Below are 23741 nucleotides of genomic sequence, written 5' to 3'. Positions count from 1 at the left end.
TCATTGTAAATAAGAATTTTTTCTTAACTGACTTCAAATAAAAGGTAAAATATATATATTTTTTTGCCATTACAACGAGCCAGTCTTCCTATAGCGCCTCCTCTGATGTACATGTACCTTTGTGTGTGTATATATGTTTAAATTGCAACCATTATTATTGTCTGTACCATGTGTGCCCCTGGGCTACAGTATGTGGGGGTTGCTGTGAGGCCAGGACATAAATAAATAGATAAATAAAACTGGCCTCACAGCGTCCTCAATAGGACCTCAGGGGATCTGCTCTCAAAGTGAAGTTACCCCTAGACACTGTTCTAAGATCAGTATTGCATTGTTGATTCAAATGGTGACCATGAGGAATTGGGGGAGGGAAAAGCTGATCTTAGATCAGTAACTAAAGGCAACTTCTATCCACAGAGTGAGGGTGTGGGCTATGACATCTTCAGACTGAACTGTTCCCAACAACTAGAATATCACACAACACTCAGTTCTCAGCATGGCTCATATACAGCTCAATATAAAAACACAACCCAACTAACTGACTGGGTTCTGGCTGCAGAGACTTCCTGCCACAATGTGCATAAACAACCAGCCTATAAAAAGTCCAGCAGCTAAGCCTCAAATTTGAGGGGAGTTGTTGATTGTGATTAAAGCACCACATTTCACACACAGCTAGAACAAGTCCCAAGAAGTGTTTTTTTTAGCTATAGTGCCACCACAGACGTTTTGTATTACCACCCTGGCAGCCATTTCCAAAATGGCAACGAGCCCCATGGAGCCATATTGGACAGGAGTTACATGGCCATATCTCCATAAATAATAGGTACATAAAGCCCAATGGATGGCTTAAAATGTTTGAGGGGGTCTGTAGAAGGCAATAGAATGGCCCAAGTATACCAGTTATATGTGATCTTTAAAATGTATGCAGAGATGTGTTGAAAATGTGCCGAAAAATCAACCCAAATGACTGACTCTTGAATATACTTCATCCTGATTTTCAGTATTTTAACAGTACAAGATCCCTTTTCTCTTAGCTGGCTGTGTGTTTGTTAGTGTGCGTGTGTGTGTATGTATTTCGGGCCCAGCCCATACAATATTCAGAGGTCTTACTGGAGAGACAAGCTACTATGTAAACTAGTTCAATAGTTAGAGCTTCTTCCTTAGCATCACAGCTGGATAAACATGGCTAGAGAGACAGAGACATGAACACACACACAGTGTATCTTCATTCAGCTCTGCTGGTTGTGTTAGGTTAGACTGCCTGAGAGGGGGAGACAGAGGGCCAGGGGTATGTGAAGGGTTAACACCCCGGTCCAATATGAACAACAACTGCAGTAGTGTTAGCTAGCTCTGAACAATACACAGAGAATGAACAGAATGTGGAAATGGAGGACAGGAGAAAGGAGGGAGGGATGGGTTAGAGAAATAACTAGTCCTGCTGCACAGTTCTCTCATTGCAACACGTTTCATCCTTACAGCTTCATACTCTACTTTCACAGGCCCCAGGAGAGGCAGGGGGCAATGTTACCCAGCCAGCCCTTCTCCTCTCTGGGCACAGGGCTATAGTACAAGCCCCTGACGCCTAGGTCTTATGGAGCAATGTACTTGTCCATTAGAAACAGGTCACCCATGTTTGAATGTCGGTTTTCTTATAACACTTCGAAGCATTAGTTTTGCTCTCCGAAAAGAAAAAGAAAAATACTTTGAATTTATTATTTTTTCCATTGGTGAAAGCTTTCGAATGGACAGTAAAGGCACATGACCGTTAAATGGTCTTTGATTGGTGGGGAGGGTGGCTGTTGATGGGCAACTAATGTCATGGTTTCCGAGTTCCACTGTGGGCCAGGGTGCTCATGAGAGAAGTGGTTCAGAGATGTGGCCATTTTGGAGCGAGACCACACCCCTTTACACCTCCCTAACCAAGTCTGTTACCAGGGTGTGTGTGTGTGTCTGTCTATGAGTCAGTCTGAAGTGTGTGTGTGTGTGATTAGACATGTCCTGTGATGGCCGTGGGGCCGATAGTCCCCACGCTGATCTCCTTGTTTTCCTTGATCAGCTGCTGCAGGCTGGGCAGAGAGTTAACAGCCCCCCCTGTCTGTCTGGAGGATAACCGCAGCTCCACTTGACGAGACCTCTGACGCTTCGCTGACCTCTTCTTAGAGGGAGGAAGGGAAGGGAGACAGAGCGGGTTGGGGAGGGCAGCATGGCCGTTAAACATGCACGGGGGGGAGGAGAGGGGCGGTCCACGGCTGATGTAGGACTCCTCAGAGTGGGTGGAGGAGCTACCGCTGCAGCTCTCTGAGGGGAAGTGGAGCTCCTTACAGGAGATGTCTTCTAAAATTGGAGGAGGAGGTGGGGGAGGGGGAGTCACGGAGTGGGGGAGGCCGTTGCATTCGAGTGCCCCGTCAGCCACTGGGGAAGAGGGAGCTGATAATGCTGCCTTCAGTTTACATCGTTTCTTCTGGAGAGAGAGAGAGAGAGAGAGAGAGAGAGAGGGAGGGATGGAGAGAATGATAAATAAAGAGTACAGGGCAAACTGCAGATGTAAAAATATGTTAAGTCATGTTAACCACCTCTATACCAAACACACTGCACAGTTACAACCAAACTAGACAGACACCAAGCTCTCAAAGATACATTTTGATTGTCTAAAAATATTTTGATCCAGAACTGTGCGAGGTTGCACAAACAGGACAGCGGGGAGAATGGCATTAAAAAGGATAGGGAGCTGACCAAACCTTAGCATCTCTATATAAACTGGAGCAAAGCCATGTTATGCAGATTAAACCCTGACCCAATGACTACCAAATGGAGGGTAGCTGCTGGTCCCTCCTGGATCACAGCTTAAGTCTGGGTTGTGGATAAAAACAGGATGTCACCTATTGGTGGGTTACAACTTTTAAACCACTGCCCAACACTGCCCCGTGCCTGCTCCTACATCACCCCCTAACAGTCCGGCTCCAGTGTCAGCAGAGAAATGGTTAACCCGACTAATTCCACAGAAACTGCCTGTAATCACAGATCTAGGATCAGCTTAACTCTCCCCAGACCCTATCCTTAACCAATAGGATGGGAGAACGCTAAACTGACCTTAGATCAGAGTCTAGGGCAGCGTTTCCCAAACTCGGTCCTCTGGACTGTTTTGGTTTTTGCCCTAACACTACACAGCTGATTCAAAGCTTGATGATCATTTGAATCAGCTGTATAGTGCTAGGGCAAAAACCAAAACGTGCACCCATTGGGGTCCCGAGGACCGAGTTTGGGAAACCCTGGTCTAGGGGCAAATTCACCCTACTCCACTGAGACCATAAGCAAACAAGATGGCCGCTGGGGCCACCATAAAACAGCAGTAGCAGATGGAGAGGAGAGCAGGGGACACTGTACCTTTTTCTCTGGTGAGAACCTTAAAGGTTCAACAATGTATAGGTCGTCGGGGCCTACTGAACAGGGAGAGAACAGGGCCATGTTAATGATGGGATGGCATACAGGAACACACATGACACAAGCAGCATGACACCACATTGCAAGTAGTACTACTGATTACGATTAAAGTAATATTACACACCCTTGATATACTATAGCCCAGAATAAAGGTTATAGCTACACTGAAGAGGTTATAGCTAGTAGTTAGCCTACATTGGGCCTACAAGGCAGTTCTCTATAGTTGTTGCTACTACTTGCAGTGGTCTAACAGAAGCAGCCAGGCTAAAGCATTGTGTTCCATGTACAGTACCAGTCAAAAGTTTGGACACACCTACTCATTCCAGGGTTTTTCTTTATTTCTACTATTTTCTACATTGTAGAATAATAGTGAAGACATCAAAACTATGAAATAACACATATGGAATCATGTAGTACACGCAAGCACACCAAGACAAAACCTATTCTCCCTCAGGAGACTGAAAATATTTGGCATGGGTCCTCAGATCCTCAAAAGGTTCTACAGCTGCACCATCGAGAGCATCCTGACTGATTGCATCACTGCTTGGTATGGCAACTGCTCGGCCTCCGACCGCAAGGCACTACAGAGGGCAGTGCAAACGGCCCTGTACATCACTGGGGCCAAGCTTCCTGCCATCCAGGACCTCTACACCAGACAGTGTCAGAGGAAGGCACTAAAAATTGTCATAGACTTCTCTCTGCTACCGCATGGCAAGCGGTGCCGGAGCGCCAAGTCTAGGTCCAAGAGGCTTTTAAACAACTTCTACCCCCAAGCCATAAGACTCCTGAACAGCTAATCAAAAGGGCTACCCAGACACCTCTTTTACGCTGCTGCTACTCTGTTGTCATCTATGCATAGGCACTTTAATAACTCTACCTACATGTACATACTACCTCAAATAACCGGTGCCCCCACACATTGTACCGGTACCCCCCTGCATATAGTCTCGCTATTGTCATTTCACTGCTGCTCTTTAATTACTTACTTTTAACTCTTACCTGTATTTTTTGAAACTGCATTGTTGGTTTGGGGCTCATAAGTAAGCATTTTACTGTAAGGTCAACACCTGTTGTATTCGGTGCATGTGACTAATAAAATTTGATTTAGTGAGCAAAAGCGTTTAACAATACAAATTATTTTTATATTTTAGATTCTTCAAAATAGCCACTCTTTGCCTTGATGACAGATTTGCACACATGGCATTCTCTCAACCAGCTTCATGAGGTAGTGACCTGGAAGGCATTACAATTAACAAGTGTGTCTTGCTAAAAGTTAATTTGTGGAATTTATTTCCTCAATGCGTTTGAGCCAATCAGTTATGTTGTGACAAGGTAGGGTGGTATACAGAAGATAGCCCTATTTGGTAAAATACCAAGTCCATATTATGGCAAGAACAGCTCAAATAAGCATTATTTTAAGACATGAAGGTAAGTCTTCACGGAACATTTCAATAACTTTGAAAGTTTCTTCAACTGCAGTCATAAAAACTGGGGCGGCAGGTAGCCTAGAGAGAGTGTTGGGCCAGTAACCGAAAGGTTGCTGTATCGAATCCCCGAGCTGACAAGGTAAAAATCTATCCTTCTGCCCCTGAACAAGGCAGTTAACCCACTGTTCCCCGGTAGGCCGTTATTGTAAATAAGAATTTGTTCTTAACTGACTTGTCTAGTTAAATAAAGGTTATTGTTTTTTTGAAACCATCAAGCGCTATGATGAAACTGTCTCATGAGGACCGCCACAGGAAAGGAAGACCCAGAGTTACCTCTGCTGCAGAAGATAAGTTCATTAGAGTTACCAGCCTCAGAAATTGCAGCCCAAATAAATGCTTCACAGAGTTCAAGTAACAGACATCTCAACATCAACTGTTCAGAGGAGACCGCGTGAATCAGGCCTTCATGGTCGAATTTCCGCAAAGAAACCACTACTAAAGGACACCAATAAGAAGAAGAGACTTGCTTGGGCCAAGAAACACGAGCAATGGACATTAGACCGGTGGAAATCTGTCCTTTGGTCTGATGAGTCCAAATTGGAGATTTTTGGTTTCAACCGCCGTGTCTTTGTGAGATGCTGAGTAAGTGAACGGAGGATTTCCGCATGTGTGGTTCCCACTGTGAAGCATGGAGGTGGTGTGATGGTGTGGGGGTGCTTTGCTGGTGACACTGTTGGAGATTTATTTAGAATTGAAGGCACACTTAACCAGCATGGCTACCACAGCATTCTGCAGCAATACGCCATCCCATCTGGTTTGCGCTTAGTGGGACTATCATTTGTTTTTCAACAGGACAATGACCCAACACACCTCCAGGCTGTGTAAGGGCTATTTGACCGTGATGGAGTGCTGCATCAGATGACCTGGCCTCCACAATCACCCAACCTCAACCCAATTGAATGGTTTTTGGATGAGTTGGACTACAGAGTGAAGGAAAAGCAGCCAACAAATGCTCAGTTTATATGGGAACTCCTTCAAGATGGTTGGAAAAGCATTCCTCATGAAGGTGGTTGAGAGAATGCAAAGTTGTCATCAAGCCACAGGGTGACTACTTTGAAGAATCTCAAATACATTTTGATTTGTTTAACACTTTTTTGGTTACTACATGATTCCATATGTTTTATTTCATAGTTGATGTCTTCACTATTATTCTACAATGTAGAACATAGTCAAAATAAAGAAAAACCTGGAATGAGTAGGTGTGTCAAACCTTTGACTGGTACTGTACACTCTCATTCAGTTCAGCATCTGTATGGACACACAGCTGGCAATGACAGGTGCTCTGGCCGAAGGACAACACAGACACACGTGTGTGAGAGAGAGTGAGAGAGTGAGAGAGTACTATGTTTCCTGGCTGTCTGAATGAAGGTCTTTATTCCAGGAGAGGGGTGTGCCCAGGCCATCCCACTGGAGTGTCTGTGGCTCCAGTACACTACCAAACAGTTCCCTTACAGCAGCTCACCAGCATGGTACAGCCAGCCAGCCCGGCAGTCCAGAGAGAGACCATGCATGGGCAGAGCACATGGGCAGAGCACATAGTCAATGCACAGCTGTTGCTCTGAGACTGTAGCAGTAATGTGGTGTATGATGGCGCTGGCATGGAAGGCTTTCTGAAGACTGTCGTGTCTAGTCTTTTAGTCATCGCTCCTGAGCAGCAACAGGATGGACAGAGCAGCGATGTAGGAGACTGGAAGCTTAGAGGAAAAGGGTGTGTGTGTGACTGAGTGTCTGTAGAGTGACTCCGTGTGTGTGTGTGTGTGTGTGTGTGTGTGTACACACTTACCTTCTGAAGTAGGAAAGGTGAAGGACTTGGAGCGTACGAGAGGACACGATATCCTCCGCTTCAGACTCATATCCTCATAGGAGGAGAAACACCTAAAACACACGATATGATTGCACCGTTGTAAATCTATGGAAGTGACCCAGTCGTTCGTTTGTAATGTTGTGTTGCCATGCTGCCTGGCAACGTTCTTATCCCTTGCTTGCTAGCTAGCCAACTACGGCTAACATACAGCAGAATAACAGCAAAGTAGCCGCATTTGCATTTGTTTAAGCTGTTTTCTAGTGACATTTATTTGGATGCATCCCTAACAATGAGGTAATGATGAGCAATTTCGCCTGGCATAGAAAAATGTTCTTTTTGGTCAAGACACTGTTCAGAGGAGCTAGCCAACAACACAGCTAACAATCACTTTCATTTCGTTTTGACCTGTTTTTCTATCAACATTTATTTGGATATATCCATAAAAACTATGCGGAGTCCTGATTTCCACTGACTAAGAAAAGAGCTCCTTCTCGTCCTGACACAATCCTCAGTAAGACAGTGGAGATCGAATTTCAATATTGAAACAAGACAGCAAGTTTTATACGTATTTCGGTTGTTGAAAACCAACTGCTAGTCTGAAAGAAAGGGGAGATCCTTTCTAGCTACTTTTTAACGGTGGACATCACGTTTCTAAATTGCCCGGCTGGGCTGATGAAATAGTGGATTGCCCATCGAGATGGAACAGTAAATTAGCATTTCAACATCATAACTGGTGGCAACTTATGGAATAGACACCAGCTAGAACACAGTTTTAACCAAATCAGCATTAAGGATTAAACCCACCCGTTGTATAAAATAAAAAACATTAACTGGGCTAAGCGAAAACATTATATTAGACCCAGAAAGCACCAACAATATTCTAATAAATAATATGGGGAGATCAGACAAAAAAGGTGTGTATGTTGGTGTGTGTTTACCTCTTGGGGCTGGGGTAGTGGTTGACTGCGGTGTGTGTGTGTTTACCTCTTGGGGCTGGGGTAGTGGTTGACTGCGGTGTGTGTGTGTTTACCTCTTGGGGCTGGGGTAGTGGTTGACTGCGGTGTGTGTGTGTGTGTTGTTGTGTGTTTACCTCTTGGGGCTGGGGTAGTGGTTGACTGCGGTGTGTGTGTGTTGTGTGTTTACCTCTTGGGGCTGGGGTAGTGGTTGACTGCGGTGTGTGTGTGTGTGTTTACCTCTTGGGGCTGGGGTAGTGGTTGACTGCGGTGTGTGTGTGTGTTGGTGTGTGTTTACCTCTTGGGGCTGGGGTAGTGGTTGACTGCGGTGTGTGTGTGTGTGTGTTTACCTCTTGGGGATGGGGTAGTGGTTGACTGCGGTGTGTGTGTGTGTTGGTGTGTGTTTACCTCTTGGGGCTAGGGTAGTGGTTGACTGCGGTGTGTGTGTGTGTGTGTGTTGGTGTGTGTTTACCTCTTGGGGCTAGGGTAGTGGTTGACTGCAGTGTGTGTGTGTGTGTGTGTGTGTTGGTGTGTGTTTACCTCTTGGGGCTGGGGTAGTGGTTGACTGCAGTGTGTGTGTTTACCTCTTGGGGCTGGGGTAGTGGTTGACTGCAGTGTGTGTGGTGGTTTGTGTGTTGGCGCTCCGGCAGCACTGCAGGCAGAACACCAGGCCCAGACAGAGACACAGGACTAGAGACACCACCAGGTAACTCTGTCGGTCGGACACCTAGAAAACACAAACATTTAGACATCTGAGGAAACAGAATCATATCAGATCTGATTATGACATTTTGCAAGATTATTAAAATTAGGCCAACATTTTATCTGATACTCTGTGTGTGTGTGTGTGTGTGTGTGTGTGTGTGTGTGTACACCTCTTTCTGTAACTGTGAGACAGTCATGGTGAGGTTGATCATCAGCTTGGTGACGTTCTCCAGCTGGCCCTGTAACATCTGGATTGACTCTGTCTGCCTCTGGTCCTGAAGGATCACACAACCAAGATGTAACGTTAATAAAACCATGAGACAACCAACCTACCCCACAACAGACAACCCCAACCACCTACACCAGTGTTTCCCAACGACGGTCCTCCAGTGCCCTCAACAGCACATGTTTTTGTCGTGGCCGCAGACAAGCACACCTGATTCTACTTCTCAGCTAATCATCAAGTCCTTGATAAGTCAATTCTGGTGTTTTTGTCTGGGGCTACAACAAAAATGTGTGCTGTTGGGGGTACTGGAGGACCGGAGTTGGGATACACTGACCTACGATAAACCACATCTTAACCATCACTGAACTACACAAATCACAACCATGCCACAATAACCGTCCTGCAACCCAAACCAAGAAGCAACCGTTTGTAATGGACCTGTTCTCCAGCGATGCGGGAGGTGTTCTGTAGCTTGATGATGGTCTTGTTGAAGGCCCTCTGCATCTCCTCCATCTGCTTACGATACCTAGAACACACCACACACACACAACAAGCTAATCAGAGCCTGAACATGACAAGTCACAAACACTCACTCACACACACACAAAACTCACCTCTGGCTGAGTTCCTCCAGATATCTGCTGCTGAGGGACATGTTCATCTCCAGGGCTTTGATCCTGTTGTTTAACCTCATGAACACGCTCTCCTTCTGACTGGAGCCGTGCACGTTCACTCCTCCGTTCACGCCTCCATTCCCTGCGATATATTCCCCTGTGCTCTGCAGCTCAGCGTAGAAGTCCGTAGCTGTCCGGTGTAAATGTCCGTTAGCAGTAACCGGGACGCTAAGTAGCAGGTCCTCCATGGACTCTTCCCTAAGTGGGTGCTCTGCTGGCTGGGGAGAGGAGTCGCCCTGCTCCCCTTGGCCCTTGAGGTCTCCACTTTCTACCCCAGCCCTGGGTGTGTGTGGCTCTGCGTGTGTGTCGGGCTGGAGGGGCACAGGGAGTTCGGTGGGAGGGGGGATGTCTGCAGGTCTGGAGGCAGTGGGGAGAGGCTGGACTGGCTGCTCCTTCAGGGAGAGTGGAGGGAGGTCCAGGGAAGCTGTCTCAGAAGTTGGGGGGTGGAGGGGGGTAGTGGGACTGGGGGAAGGGTTGGGGATGCTGGCCTGCTGGGCCTCTGGGACAGGGGCTCCCTGCAGGGCTGGAGGGGGGACGGGGTCGTCTTGGCTGGGGGGCCGGGGAGCTTCGTCCTGGGTAGGGGTGGGTTTGGAGAGGGAGGTGTGAGAGAAGCTGTGGGGGGGCAGGGTAGAGGTCCGGCTAGGCTCCAGAACAATGATGGGGTCCACAGGGTGTGTGTCTGTGTGATTGTGTGAGTCTGTAGGAGACAGAACCTCGTTTTGGGCCCGGGGGGCCGTCTCAGGATCAGGGACCGGCTCTGTGTGTGTTGGGGCTTCCTGGGTGTGTGTGGCGGCGGGGACAGGGTCCTGTATGGTGGTGTGTGTGGGTAAGGGAGTGTCTATGGGGGTGTGTGTGTACGTGTCTTGCTGCCTCTTGCGGAGACCGCGCTCTCTCTCTCTGGTGAGGCAAGCGTCACACCAGCGCCGTAGCAGCTCCGGCAGCGTGGCCGCACAGGAGATAGAAGAGACGGAAGACACGGAGGAGAGAGGACAGTACAGCTGGCTCTCCCTCATCCACTGTACCTCTCTCTCCTCATCATCATCCCCCTCTTCCTCCATCAGAGTTACAGTGGACTGCCGGGGCTCCTCTTCCTCCACCACCAGAGTCACGATCTGTCCATCCTCCGGCGAGGGGTTAGGTAGGGGGGAGTCAGGGGAAGAGAGGGCGAGATCAGGGTCCTCCTGGGGAGCGGGGTGGTCTGGCTCCATTCTGAGAGAGAGAGGAGGAAGTTAGAGACTCGTACTGCAAGGTGAGAATGAGTGAGTGAGTGAGTGACTCACGCTGGAGGAGGGGTGGTGATGGTAGGGGTTGGTGTGAGCAGCACCTCCTTATTCCCCTCGGTTTGGTTCTGGGCTTCTGATGATGCGTTGGCTGGAAGAGATACACAGACACACAGCAGTATTTAGATACAGTCATCAACTACCACATAATTACATAGAACATGTGTCTCTATGTCAACTACTACATCATCTTCCTTTCATAGGATAACTATCACTAGTCATGACAAGGTTCAGTTCTCTAACCCCAGTCCAGCTATAGTCTGATGCCAGTCTGTTGCTGCTCTAGCCAACTCTATGTTGTTGCCCAGTTCAGTGGGTTAAAATGGGGAACGGAGACAAACCACCAAAACATCTATGTTTGGAGTAACGACCACAAGAGAGTTGGCAAAAACAGAAACAAAACAGCCAGGCTGGTCCAGTTAGGACTGCTCTCAAACCTCAGTGACCCTGTGGGTTGAAAAAGGGTTTAGCAAACAGCCCATAGTTGGTCACTTCAGCGACGCCTCAATGCAGCCCATAGTGAAGGCTGTGTAACGGTTTGTGAGGATGTGTGAGTGTGTGTGTGCCATTGGGACCAGGGGGTAAATCCGTGTTAGAATAGTGTTTAGACTCCAGCAGTATCTGAGGGTAAGATGGGGACCAGAGGTATTTGGTTCTGAGTCATAGACCCCCCCAGTCCTAATAGAAACAGCTCCCCAGCTGCTGCCTTATAAAACACTGCTCCATTGTTCCTCTGAAAACATCCTGGCAGCAGTCAAATCAACATCTGGAGCCGCAGGCAGGCAGGCAGGCAGGCACATACGCAAAGACGCACACATTTGCAGACACACACACACACCAAACCGGAACCATATGACACAGTTTCAGAACCGCCTAATCTAAACAAGATGGGTGAAGTTGGGCTTAGACTGAACTGTCCAGCAGGACGGGAAAGAGAGATGGAAGGGGGAAGGAGAGATGGAAGGGGGAAGGAGAGATGGAAGGGGGAAGGAGAGATGGAAGGGGGAAGGAGAGATGGAAGGGGGAAGGAGAGATGGAAGGGGGAAGGAGAGATGGAAGGGGGAAGGAGAGATGGAAGGGGGAAGGAGAGATAGAAGGGGGAAGGACAGACTTATATAATAGTAAAAAGGGGGTTGGGCAAGAGAAAGAAGGACGAGACTAGCAAGACTTGCTGGGAAGAAAGCGGAACCAGAACTGGATCTACTGTTTGTGTCTGCTCCGAGGTCTGATGTCATTTGGAACATTCTGTTAATCGTCAACTGTGTATGTGTGTATGATCTGAACTCAAGCAACCCATATGGAAGTGTGTGTGTGTGTGTGTGTGTGTGTGTGTGGTAGGGGTGTGGCGTTTAAACTAAATTGGGATCTATAACATTTAGAAAAAAAATCCCTAAAATCACATTGCAGTTATAATAAAACTACCACTAACAGGTCCCGATCGTCATCATCATCATAAAACTACCACTAACAGGTCCCGATCGTCATCATCATCATAAAACTACCACTAACAGGTCCCGATCGTCATCATCATCATAAAACTACCACTAACAGGTCCCGATCGTCATCATCATCATAAAACTACCATTAACAGGTCCCGATCATCATCATCATAAAACTACCACTAACAGGTCCCGATCATCATCATCATCATCATCATAAAACTACCACTAACAGGTCCCGATCATCATCATCATAAAACTACCACTAACAGGTCCCGATCGTCATCATCATCATAAAACTACCACTAACAGGTCCCGATCGTCATCATCATCATAAAACTACCACTAACAGGTCCCGATCGTCATCATCATCATAAAACTACCACTAACAGGTCCCGATCGTCATCATCATCATAAAACTACCACTAACAGGTCCCGATCGTCATCATCATCATAAAACTACCACTAACAGGTCCCGATCGTCATCATCATAAAACTACCACTAACAGGTCCCGATCGTCATCATCATAAAACTACCACTAACAGGTCCCGATCATCATCATCATCATCATCATCATCATCATCATCATAAAACTACCACTAACAGGTCCCGATCATCATCATCATAAAACTACCACTAACAGGTCCCGATCATCATCATCATAAAACTACCACTAACAGGTCCCGATAATCATCATCATAAAACTACCACTAACAGGTCCCGATCATCATCATCATAAAACTACCACTAACAGGTCCCGATCATCATCATCATAAAACTACCACTAACAGGTCCCGATCATCATCATAATAAAACTACCACTAACAGGTCCCGATCATCATCATCATCATAAAACTACCACTAACAGGTCCCGATCATCATCATCATCATCATAAAACTACCACTAACAGGTCCCGATCATTATCATCATAAAACTACCACTAACAGGTCCCGATCATCATCATAATAAAACTACCACTAACAGGTCCCGATCATCATCATAATAAAACTACCACTAACAGGTCCCGATCATCATCATAAAACGGAAAAGTTCAAATTAAACAAATACCTAAACACAGCAACGCTGTAAAGGAGGAGATATGCATATTGTAAATGATTTGACACGGATAATAAAATGCTCCGCACGTCATTGTCATTAACAGCGTGGACAAGCCAGTTGGTTCTGTTTGAATGTTGCCACTGGCTGTGTGGTTACTAAACGAGAACATAGCTGGGTAGGATAACAGGGCTTGTTGTGTGAGTGAGTGAGTGAGTGAGTGACTGAGTGAGAGAGTGAGTAGGCTAGATCGGTTCTTCTTAAACATAGTTGAATTCCAGAGCTTCTATTCTGTGAGGGAAAGAGGGGCAGGCTAGTAAGTGCTGAGCCTCAACAAATCATGCTGGTTTAATTAAGACCTTTATTGTGTACAGAATACCTCTAATGTACACACTGGGACATTCCCCTGGACAGCTCAGTGCTTTAGTTAGCACAAGATAAACCTTCCCCCATACATATGCAAACCTCGTGCCTCTCGCTGCAAGAGGCCGTTAACACAGTAAGTTAATTACATTAACACACAGCATTTCCTCAAAGTAGAGGTCGACCGATTATGATTTTTCAACGCCGATACCGATTATTGGAGGACCAAAAAAAGCCGATACCGATTAAAATCGGACGATTTTTAAAAATATCTATTTGTAATAATGACAATTACAACAATACTGAATTAACACTTATTTTAACTTAATAAATCAATAAAATAAATTTAGCCTCAAACAATGAAACATGTTCAATTTGGTTTAAATAATGCAAAAACAAAGTCTTGGAGAAGAAAGTAAAAGTGCAATATGTGCCATGTAAGAAAGTTATCGTTTAAGTTCCTTGCTCAGAACATGAGAACATATGAAAGCTGGTAGTTCCTTTTAACATTAGTCTTCAATATTCCCAGGTAAGATGTTTTAGGTTGTAGTTATTATAGGAATTATAGGACTATTTCTCTCTATACGATTTGTATTTCATATACCTTTGACTATTGGATGTTCTTATAGGCACTTTAGTATTGCCAGTGTAACAGTATAGCTTCCGTCCCTCTCCTCGCTCCTACCTGGGCTCGAACCAGGAACAAATCAACAACAGCCACCCTCGAAGCATCGTTACCCATCGCTCCACAAAAGCCGCGGCCCTTGCAGGGCAAGGGGAACAACTACTCCAAGTCTCAGAGCGAGTGACGTCACCGATTGAAACGCTATTAGCGCGCACCCCGCTAACTAGCTAGCCATTTCACATCGGTTACACCAGCCTAATCTCGGGAGTTGATAGGCTTGAAGTCATAAACAGCGCAATGCTTGAAGCACAGCGAAGAGCTACTGGCAAACGTACGAAAGTGCTGTTTGAATGAATGCTTACGAGCCTGCTGCTGCCTACCATCACTCAGTCAGACTGCTCTATCAAATCATAGACTTAATTATAATATAATAACACACAGAAATACGAGCCTTAGGTCATTAATTTGGTCAAATCCGGAAACTATCATCTCGAAAAAAAAAACGTTTATTCTTTCAGTGAAATAGTCTAAATATTGCTTTTACATTGCACAACCTTCAATGTTATGTCATAATTACGGTCTTTGTTAGGAATAAATGGTCTTCACACAGTTCGCAACGAGCCAGGCAGCCCAAACTGCTGCATATACCCTGACTCTGCTTGCACGGAACGCAAGAGAAGTGACACAATTTCCCTAGTTAAAAGAAATGAATGTTAGCAGGCAATATTAACTAAATATGCAGGTTTAAAAATATATACTTGTGTATTGATTTTAAAGGCATTGATGTTTATGGTTAGGTACACATTGGTGCAACGACAGTGCTTGTTTCGCGAATGCGCTTGCGAAATAGGCTGTGATTCGTTGAGAAATTAACAGGCACCGCATCGACAAGCTAGTAATATCAACCATGTGTAGTTAACTAGTGATTATGTTAAGATTGATTGTTTTTTATAAGATAAGTTTAATGCTAGCTAGCAACTTACCTTGGCTTCTTGCTGCACTCGCGTAACAGGTATGGGCAGTCTCCTCGTGGAGCGCAATGTAATCGGCCACAATCGGTGCCCAAAAAAGCTGATTACTGATTGTTATGAAAACTTGAAATCGGCCCTAAATAATCGTCCATTCCGATTAATCGGTCGACCTCTACCTCAAACACAACACACATTCTTAGCAATGAATAGAAGGGGGTGAAGGAAATGAGAGAAGGGGAGGAGCGAACAGAAGAGAGGAACGAGGAGGATCCATACGTTCCAGCTGTGCTCCTCCATCCTCAGGCTTGCCTCCCAGAACGTTGGCTGCTATGTTGTTGACCATGTTGAGAATGGCATCTGTACGTAGAACACACACACACACACGGAATCATGAATAACCTTCTTCACTGGTAGTAAAGTAGTTTAAGGCCCCACAGGAATCTGTAAAACCACAGTTCTTGGTATTCACCTACCACAGCTTGCAATCCCCTAACCGACTCTACATACCCTTACCCAACCAACCCCTCCTTTCCAGCCCATCTCTGCCTGGCTGGCTACAGAGGACCTTGTCAGCCTCTGCTTGTTTTCAATCACTGGTGTGGGGGGGTTGTGTAGAAATGGGTCAGTCTACTTTCTAAATGCTGAACCAGTTGTGTGCAGGTGTGTGTATGACTATTGGGGGGAGGGGGTCTCTTAGCCAATCAGATTGCAGCCTCAGTGCCCTGCCAGCCCCTCCCCCCTGTAGGCAGTGAGACACAGGGGCTCCAGTGTGTGTAGCAGAGTTATGTACACATCAGTAGTCCTAACCCGTATCCCAGCCACAGCTCTCTGTTTGTCAATGTGCCGTCTTGTGGGAATACAGAAACTGAAGAAACATTCAGGACTTGATGTTTTCCAGGAAAGCAGATTCTTGTCTCTCCATTCTCCAAGAAACACAGAGCCTGTTTTAGACCCAGTTCTGGAGGTCAATACTCTGATGTGATTAGATACAGTAGAGAACTGATGCTGAGCCAGTTAGATATCAAGTTAGTTATGTTTATGCTGTCCTGTGCCATGTGAAACTACACTCAGAACAACATGATGCGGTGTGTGTGTGTGTGTGTGTGTGTGTACACATACTTGTGGCAGAGCCCAGCAGATTTTTAGAACCCTTGTCCTCAGAGTGGAGGTAGCCAGGCGGGTAGTCTGTAGATGAAAGAACCAGATTATTTCAAGTGGAGAAAACATTATCTGTTATAATAACAACCTGACCAAGTATCACATGCACAGTCTACCTTCTTACCATAATCCTCATCAAGGTATTCCAGCCTCTCTGAGGGGTACTGGGAATCTGCAATCTCCTCGTATTCCTCCACCATACTGGTACCAAACACCCTATAAACACACACACACACACACACACACACACACACACACACACACACACGGTTAAATGCATCATATACAGCTGAAAAGAGAGGAATTATGATTAGACTAACATGGACATGTGAGTTGACATTTTGAGATGACATGCTGTTCCCTATAGTGTTGTTTTTGTACATTAATCTATACATCTCACCCCACTAACCTTATCGACTGTAAACCTTAAACTAAATGTTATCTACAGAGAGTAGCAGCATTTATGTGGATGTGAACGTTGGCCTGGTTAAAAAAAATTACAAAAAATAAAAGTGTTTTCTTTATACAGCTCCTGTCCTGGTCTCCACTCCTTGAGGGCACGAGGCAGGGCGAACGTAGGGGGAGGGTAGTGAGTGGGAGGAGGTGGTGGTAAATCTGTAGTAATAGTTTTATTTATTTTTTAACAGCACCCCGACAGTCAACCCCCCGTTAAACTCACCTAGATTTGTTGTTAATAATTACTCCTTACCTGTCCACTATCCTGGCCTCAACCCCTGGAGGGAATGGCAGGGAGTGTGGGTGATAGGAGGGTAAGGAGGAACTTAGTACATCCAACTCAGCAGAGGACAACAGGACTACTGTACTGAGTTGAAGTGGTTGTACTATATGAGGTTGTTGTACTGCAACTGCAGGGACTTTAACATCCGGCCTTCTCCTCTGCCATTGTTTACAGTGACCTGAACACCTCATATTCTCTGTAAGAGGGAGGGAGGCTGTGGGTTGAGAGCTCAGAGAGAGGGGAGAGGGTGATCTGAGGAGGGTCTCTGTTGGGTTCTGGCTGAGCTCCAGCTCCCCTACACAGCTTTAGGGAAGGAATGTCTCCATTTAGAGCAGAGTATGGAAGACTTACTGTAATACAGCCATCTAACCTCCTACACTGGGCCCCTTAACGTACAGACCGACATGGACAAGAGCATGCTGCCAAGACAGAGACAGAGAGGGAGCGAGAAAGAGGCAGAGAGCCAACATGGCAGAGACACATATTTCCTGGAAATCCTATAGGAGCACAGAGACCATTAATAGAAAGCTGCTCGGCTCTCAGTATATCTCCTCATCGTGTTCTCTGGAATAACTGATTGATTTCACTGCACACTAGGGGCCACTAGGAGCTAACACTATTGAAGGCAGCAAGACAAAGGAGCTGATCGTGGACTACAGGAAAAGGAGGGCCGAACAGGCCCCCATTAACATTGATGGGGCTGTAGTGGAGCGGGTCGACAGTTTCTTGGTGTCCACATCCCCAACAAACTATAATGGTTCAAACACACAAAGACAGCCGTGAAGAGGGCACGACAACACCTTTTGCCCGTCAGGAGACGGAAAATATTTGGCATGGGTCCCCAGATCCACAACAGTTCTACAGCTGTACAATCGAGAGCATCCTGACAAGTTGCATCACCACAACTGCTCGGCATCTGACTGTAAGGCACTACAGAGTGTAGTGCGTACGGCCCAGTACATCACTGGGGCCAAGCTTCCTGCCATCCAGGACCTCTATACGAGGCATGTCAGAGGAAGGCCCAAAAAAATTGTCAAAGACTCCAGCCCCCCTAGTTATAGACTGTTCTCTCTGCTACCGCACGGCAAGCAGTACCGGAGCGCCAAGTCTAGGTCCAAAAGGCTCCTTAACAGCTTCTAACCCCAAGCTATAAGACTGCTGAACAATTAATCAAATGGCCACCCAGACTATTTACATTGACCCAGACTATTTACATTTTCCCTGCTGTGTTCAGTATATAGCACAGGTGGCTGCTGAGGGGAGAATGGCTCATAATAAACGGCCTGATCGGAGCAATGGAATGGCATCAAACACCTGGAAACCCTGTGTTTGATGTACTTTACACCATTCCACCTATTCTGCTCCAGCCATTACCACGAGCCCATCCGCCCCAATTAAGGAGCCACCAACCTCCTGTGTTATATAGCCTTGTTGCTAAACAACCCACCTGGAGGAAAACATTACTGTTATTTCTCTTCAATTGAAGTCTGTCTGATAAAAATGGTCTCCCTCCCTCTATATATTGTTGAAGTCGGAGGTTTACATACACTTAGGTTGGAGTCATGAAAACTTGTTTTCAACCACTCCACAAATTTCTTGTTAACAAACTATAGTTTTGGCAAATCGGTTAGGACATCTACTTTGTGTATGACAAGTAATTTTTCCAACAATTGTTTACAGACAGATTATTTCACTGTATCACAATTCCAGTGGGTCAGAAGTTTACATACACTAAGTTGACTGTGCCTTTAAACAGCTTGGAAAATTCCAGAAAATTATGTTATGGCTTTAGAAGCTTCTGATAAGCCAATTGACATCATTTGAGTCAATTGGAGGTCTACCTGTGGATGTATTTCAAGGCCTACCTTCAAACTCAGTGCCTCTTTGCTTGACATCATGGGAAAATCAAAAGAAATCAGCCAAGACCTCAGAAAAAAAAAATTTGTAGACCACCAAAAGTGTGGTTCATCCATGGGAGCAATTTCCAAACGCCTGAAGGTACCAAGTTCATCTGTACAAACAATAGTACGCAAGTTTAAACATCATGGGACCACGCAGCCGTCATACCGCTCAGGAAGGAGATGCTTTCTGTCTCCTAGAGATGAATGTACTTTGGTGCGGAAAGTGCAAATCAATCCCAGAACAACAGCAAAGGACCTTGTGAAGATGCTGGATGAAACAGGTACAAAAGTATCTATATCCACAGTAAAACGAGTCCTATATCGACATAACCTGAAAGGCTGCTCAGCAAGGAAAAAGCCACTGCTACAAAACCGCCATAAAAAAGCCAGACTACGGTTTGCAACTGCACATGGGGACAAAGATCATTCTTTTTGGAGGAATGTCCTCTGGTCTGATGAAAGAAAAATAGAACTGCTTGGCCATAATGACCATCGTTATGTTTGGAGGAAAAAGGGGGAGGCTTGCAAGCCGAAGAACACCATCCCAACCGTGAAGCACGGGGGTGGCAGCATCATGTTGTGGGGGTTCTTTGCTGCAGAAGGGACTGGTGCACATCACAAAATAGATAACATCATGAGGAAGGACAATTATGTGGATATATTGAAGCAACATCAGTTAGGAAGTTAAAGCTTGGTCGCAAATGGGTCTTCCAAATGGACAATAACCCCAAGCATACTTCCAAAGTTGTGGCAAAATGGCTTAAGGACAACAAAGTCAGGGTATTGGAGTGGCCATCACAAAGCCCTGACTTCAATCCTATAGAACATTTGTGGGCAGAACTGAAAAAGCGTGTGCGAGCAAGGCAGCCTACAAACCTGACTCAGTTATACCAGCTCTGTCAGGAGGAATGGGACAAAATTCACCCAACTTATTGTGGGAAGCTTGTGGAAGGCTGCCCAAAACGTTTGACCCAAGTTAAACAATTTAAAGGCAATGCTACCAAATACTAATTGAACACTTCTGACCCACTGGGAATGTGATGAAAGAAATAAAAGCTGAAATAAATAATTCTCTAATATTATCCTGACATTTCACGTTCTTAAAATAAAGTGGTGATCCTAACTGACCGAAGACAGGGAATTTTAACTCCGATTAAATGTCCGGAATTGTGAAAAACTGAGTTTAATTGTAATTTGGCTTAGGTGTATGTAAACTTCCGATTCAACTGTATCTCTTACCTGATGAGGCTGAGGGGGCAGAAGTGTTCTGATCCGAAGTGGGAGATGAGCTCCACCTGTAGTCGAGGGGTGACGAAAGGGTTAAACCATATCGAACACACTCACACCTGGGTAATTAAACCACCCAAACCAGCCCCACTTACATTCTAGTCATCCAGTACGTCTAAGCTAAATCATTCTAGTCATCCAGTATGTCTGAGCTATAGTAAAACAAAATATAGACGCAACATGCAACAATTTCAAAGACTACAGTTCATATGAGGAAATCAGTCAATTTATACAAATTCAATTGACTGAATTGATTTCAATTGGATTTGACATGACTGGGAATACTGATACGCATCTGTTGGTCAAAGACACCTTACAAAAAATGGGCCTCAGGATCTCATCACGGTATTTCTATGCATTCAAATTACCACGGATAAAACGCAATTGTGTTCGTTGTCTGTAGCTTACAGTATGTCAAAACCCCACCGCCACCATGAGGCACTGTGTTCACAACGTTGACATCAGCAAACCGCTCGCCCACATGACGACAAACACGTGGTCTGCGGTTGTGTGACCGGTTGGACGTACTGCCAAATTCTCTAAAACTGCGTTGGTAGAGAAATTAACATTCAATTCTCTGACAACAGCTCTGGTGGACATTCCTGCAGTCAGCATGGCGATTGCGCACTCCCTCAACTTGAGACATCTGTGGCATTGTGTTGTGTGACAAAACTGCACATTTTAGAGTGGCCTTTTATTGTCCCCAGCACAAGGTGTACATTTGTAATGATCATGCTGTTTAATCAGTTTCTTGACATGCCACACCTGTCAGGTGGATGGATTATCTTTGCAAAGGAGAAGTGCTCACTAACAGGGATGTAAACAAATATGTGCACAGAAATTGAGAGAAATAAGCTTTTTATGCGTCTGGAACATTTCTGGGACCTTTTATTTCAGCTCATGAAACCAACACTTAACATGTTGCGTTTATATTTTTGTTTAGTATAAATCTAGTCATCCATTATGTCTAAGCTAAATCCTTCTAGTCATCCAATACGTCTAAGCTAAATCATTCAAGTCATCCAACACGTCTAAGCTAAATCAAATCTAAAAAGGTGATGTGGAATTTGCCAAGCTCTATTGTTAGTTTTAAAATGTGTCTTGGTCATGCATTACACCATCTGTACACTGCCACCAAAGCTCCCCATTGTTATGGTACACTATAACGCATCATAGTGCATTACAACCTCTAAAAGAGAAGAATGCCAACCTTTATGTACTTGATGAACATCTGATGCAAGAGGAAGAGGAGAGAGAAAAAAAGGGAGAGAAATCTGTAAAAAGGCTGATTCATGCCACTAGCAAGTCAAGCATCTGGTCCTTTTTCTTCAGCATTTTATTTTTTTGGACAACACAACACACAGTATTCACAGACTAAACGCTTGCTCTACAAGAGACTACAAGGCAAGGTAAGGTATACAAAGCAATACAAGGTGCACATATCATTACAAGGTAATAAGGTATTATAAGTATCCATAGCAGTAACTTTAGAGGAGTAGGGAAGAGGTAGACAGACAACCTAGACAGACAGACAGAAGGTTGATAACAGTTTCAGTTCCTATTGAAATTAAGACATGGATAACCCTAAGACCTAGTCAACACAGTACTTTGTGAAATCCCAAAACAGTGGCATACTTAAAAAAAACTCATACAATTAACCAAACATCACAAAAAAATGCACCCACATGAAAAATATTGTTATTTTAAACTATACAGAAAAAACTTATGAAAATGCAATAACACTTAAATCATTAGATAAGAGAACATCGTGAGGGGGGAGTAGAGTTGAACAACTAGAATACAGTAAATACTTCCCCATACGATTTCTACTGTATTTATTACACATAGAAGTAGAAAAGGAATCTGAAACACATCCTCAGAATATACATCCTCACACACAGTCACACACGCACAGAAGCATGTTGTGTGAGGTATGAGTAGGGAGCCATTCAGTCTCATGTTGATGACATGAGGAATCGCCCTGGACATAGAACACAAATGGTGTGTGTGTGTGTGTGTGTCTGCAGTGTGTGTGTTGGTTGGTTCTTCTATCCTTGTGGGGAACTAAAATCCCCACAAGGATAGTAAAACAAGAAATTCCCCCTCGTGGGAACATTTCCCACATCCCCATGAGGACAAAGGCTGTTTTAAGCTTTGGGGGTTGGTTTAAGGGTAGGGTTACAATTCGGGTTAGAATTACAGTTAGGGTAAAGGGTTAGTGGTTAGGTTTAGGGTTACCTGTTAAGGTTGGGGTTATGGTAAGGATTAGGTTTAGGGGTACAGGTTAAGGTTAGAGTTAGGGGTACATGTTAGGGTTACGGTAAGGATTAGGTTTAGGGTTATGGTAAGGATTAGGTTTAGGGTTATGGTAAGGATTAGGTTTTGGGGTTAGGGTTATGGTAAGGATTAGGTTTAGGGTTACGTGTTAAGATTAGGGTTATGGTAAGGATTAGATTTAGGGGTTAAGGTTACGTGTTAAAGTTAGGGTAAGGATTAGGTTTAAGGGTTAGAGTTACGTAAGGATTAGGTGTAGGGCTACGTGTTACGGTAAGGATTAGATCTAGGGTTATAGGTTAGGATTAGGTTTAGGGGTTATGGTAAGGATTAGGTTTAGGGTTATAGGTTAGGGTTATGGTAAGGATTAGGTTTAGGTTTACGTGTTAAGGTTAGAGTTATGGTAAGGATTAGGTTTAGGGGTTAGGGTTACATAAGGATTAGGTGTAGGGTTACGGTAAGGATTAGATTTAGGGTTATAGGTTAGGATTAGGTTTAGGGGTACAGGTTAAGGTAATGTATGGATTAGGTTTAGGGGTTAGGGTTACATAAGGATTAGGTGTAGGGTTACGGTAAGGATTAGATTTAGGGTTATAGGTTAGGATTAGGTTTAGGGGTACAGGTTAAGGTAATGTATGGATTAGGTTTAGGGGTTAGGGTTATGGTAAGGATTAGGTTTAGGGGTTATGTAAGGGGTACAGGTTAGGGTTATGGTAAGGATTAGGTTTAGGGTTACAGGTAAGAGTTATGGTAAGGATTAGGTTTAGGCTTACGTGTTAAGGTTAGAGTTAGGGGTACATGTTAGGGTTATGGTAAGGATTAGGTTTAGGGGTACAGGTTAAGGTAATTTATGGATTAGGTTTAGGGGTTAAGGTAATTTATGGATTAGGTTTAGGGGTTAGGGTTATGGTAAGGATTAGGTTTAGGGGTTAGGGTTATGATAAGGATTAGGTTTAGGGGTTAGGGTTATGGTGAGGATTAGGTTTAGGGGTTAGGGTAAGGATTAGGTTTAGGGGTTAGGGTTATGGTAAGGGGTACAGGTTAGGGTTATGATAAGGATTAGGTTTAGGGGTACAGGTTAAGGTAATTTATGGATTAGGTTTAGGGGTTAAGGTAATTTATGGATTAGGTTTAGGGGTTAGGGTTATGGTAAGGATTAGGTTTAGGGGTTAGGGTTAGGGTAAGGATTAGGTTTAGGGGTTAGGGTTATGGTAAGGGGTACAGGTTAGGGTTATGATAAGGATTAGGTTTAGGGGACAGGTTAAGGTAATTTATGGATTAGGTTTAGGGGTTAAGGTAATTTATGGATTAGGTTTAGGGGTTAGGGTTATGGTAAGGATTAGGTTTAGGGGTTAGGGT

General features: G+C 44.9%; 1 protein-coding gene and 1 long non-coding RNA gene across 6 annotated transcripts in view; one reads left to right on the top strand and one right to left on the bottom strand.

Moving 5' to 3' along the window:
* Positions 1-58: 58 nt before the first annotated feature.
* LOC115192423 (SUN domain-containing ossification factor) overlaps positions 59-23741 on the bottom strand; it is an 87061-nt gene continuing 63378 nt past the window's right edge. For 3 of the 5 annotated variants that reach the window (XM_029750913.1, XM_029750916.1, XM_029750917.1), the window contains 13 exons: positions 21319-21339; positions 20061-20116; positions 16306-16397; positions 16143-16208; positions 15300-15380; positions 10568-10658; positions 9228-10496; positions 9052-9139; positions 8558-8662; positions 8267-8409; positions 6709-6800; positions 3382-3437; positions 59-2458 (listed from right to left, as the gene is read on the bottom strand). In XM_029750913.1, the coding sequence (XP_029606773.1) occupies positions 1985-2458; positions 3382-3437; positions 6709-6800; positions 8267-8409; positions 8558-8662; positions 9052-9139; positions 9228-10496; positions 10568-10658; positions 15300-15380; positions 16143-16208; positions 16306-16397; positions 20061-20116; positions 21319-21339 (2634 nt within the window). In that variant the 3' untranslated portion in view covers positions 59-1984. The remainder of the gene's footprint in view (positions 2459-3381; positions 3438-6708; positions 6801-8266; positions 8410-8557; positions 8663-9051; positions 9140-9227; positions 10497-10567; positions 10659-15299; positions 15381-16142; positions 16209-16305; positions 16398-20060; positions 20117-21318; positions 21340-23741) is intronic. The other 2 variants (XM_029750914.1, XM_029750915.1) reach the window with 2 other exon arrangements.
* Positions 22505-23303, top strand: LOC115192425 (uncharacterized). The gene is made up of 3 exons (XR_003877924.1): positions 22505-22911; positions 23027-23057; positions 23144-23303. It is a non-coding gene; the product is annotated as an uncharacterized LOC115192425 (long non-coding RNA).

The sequence above is a fragment of the Salmo trutta genome, chromosome 4 (genome assembly GCF_901001165.1).
Source record: "Salmo trutta chromosome 4, fSalTru1.1, whole genome shotgun sequence".
In the NCBI taxonomy this organism is placed as follows: Eukaryota; Metazoa; Chordata; class Actinopteri; order Salmoniformes; family Salmonidae; genus Salmo; species Salmo trutta.
Note: the sequence above shows the minus strand (reverse complement) of the source record. Positions and strands in the feature narration are given on the sequence as shown.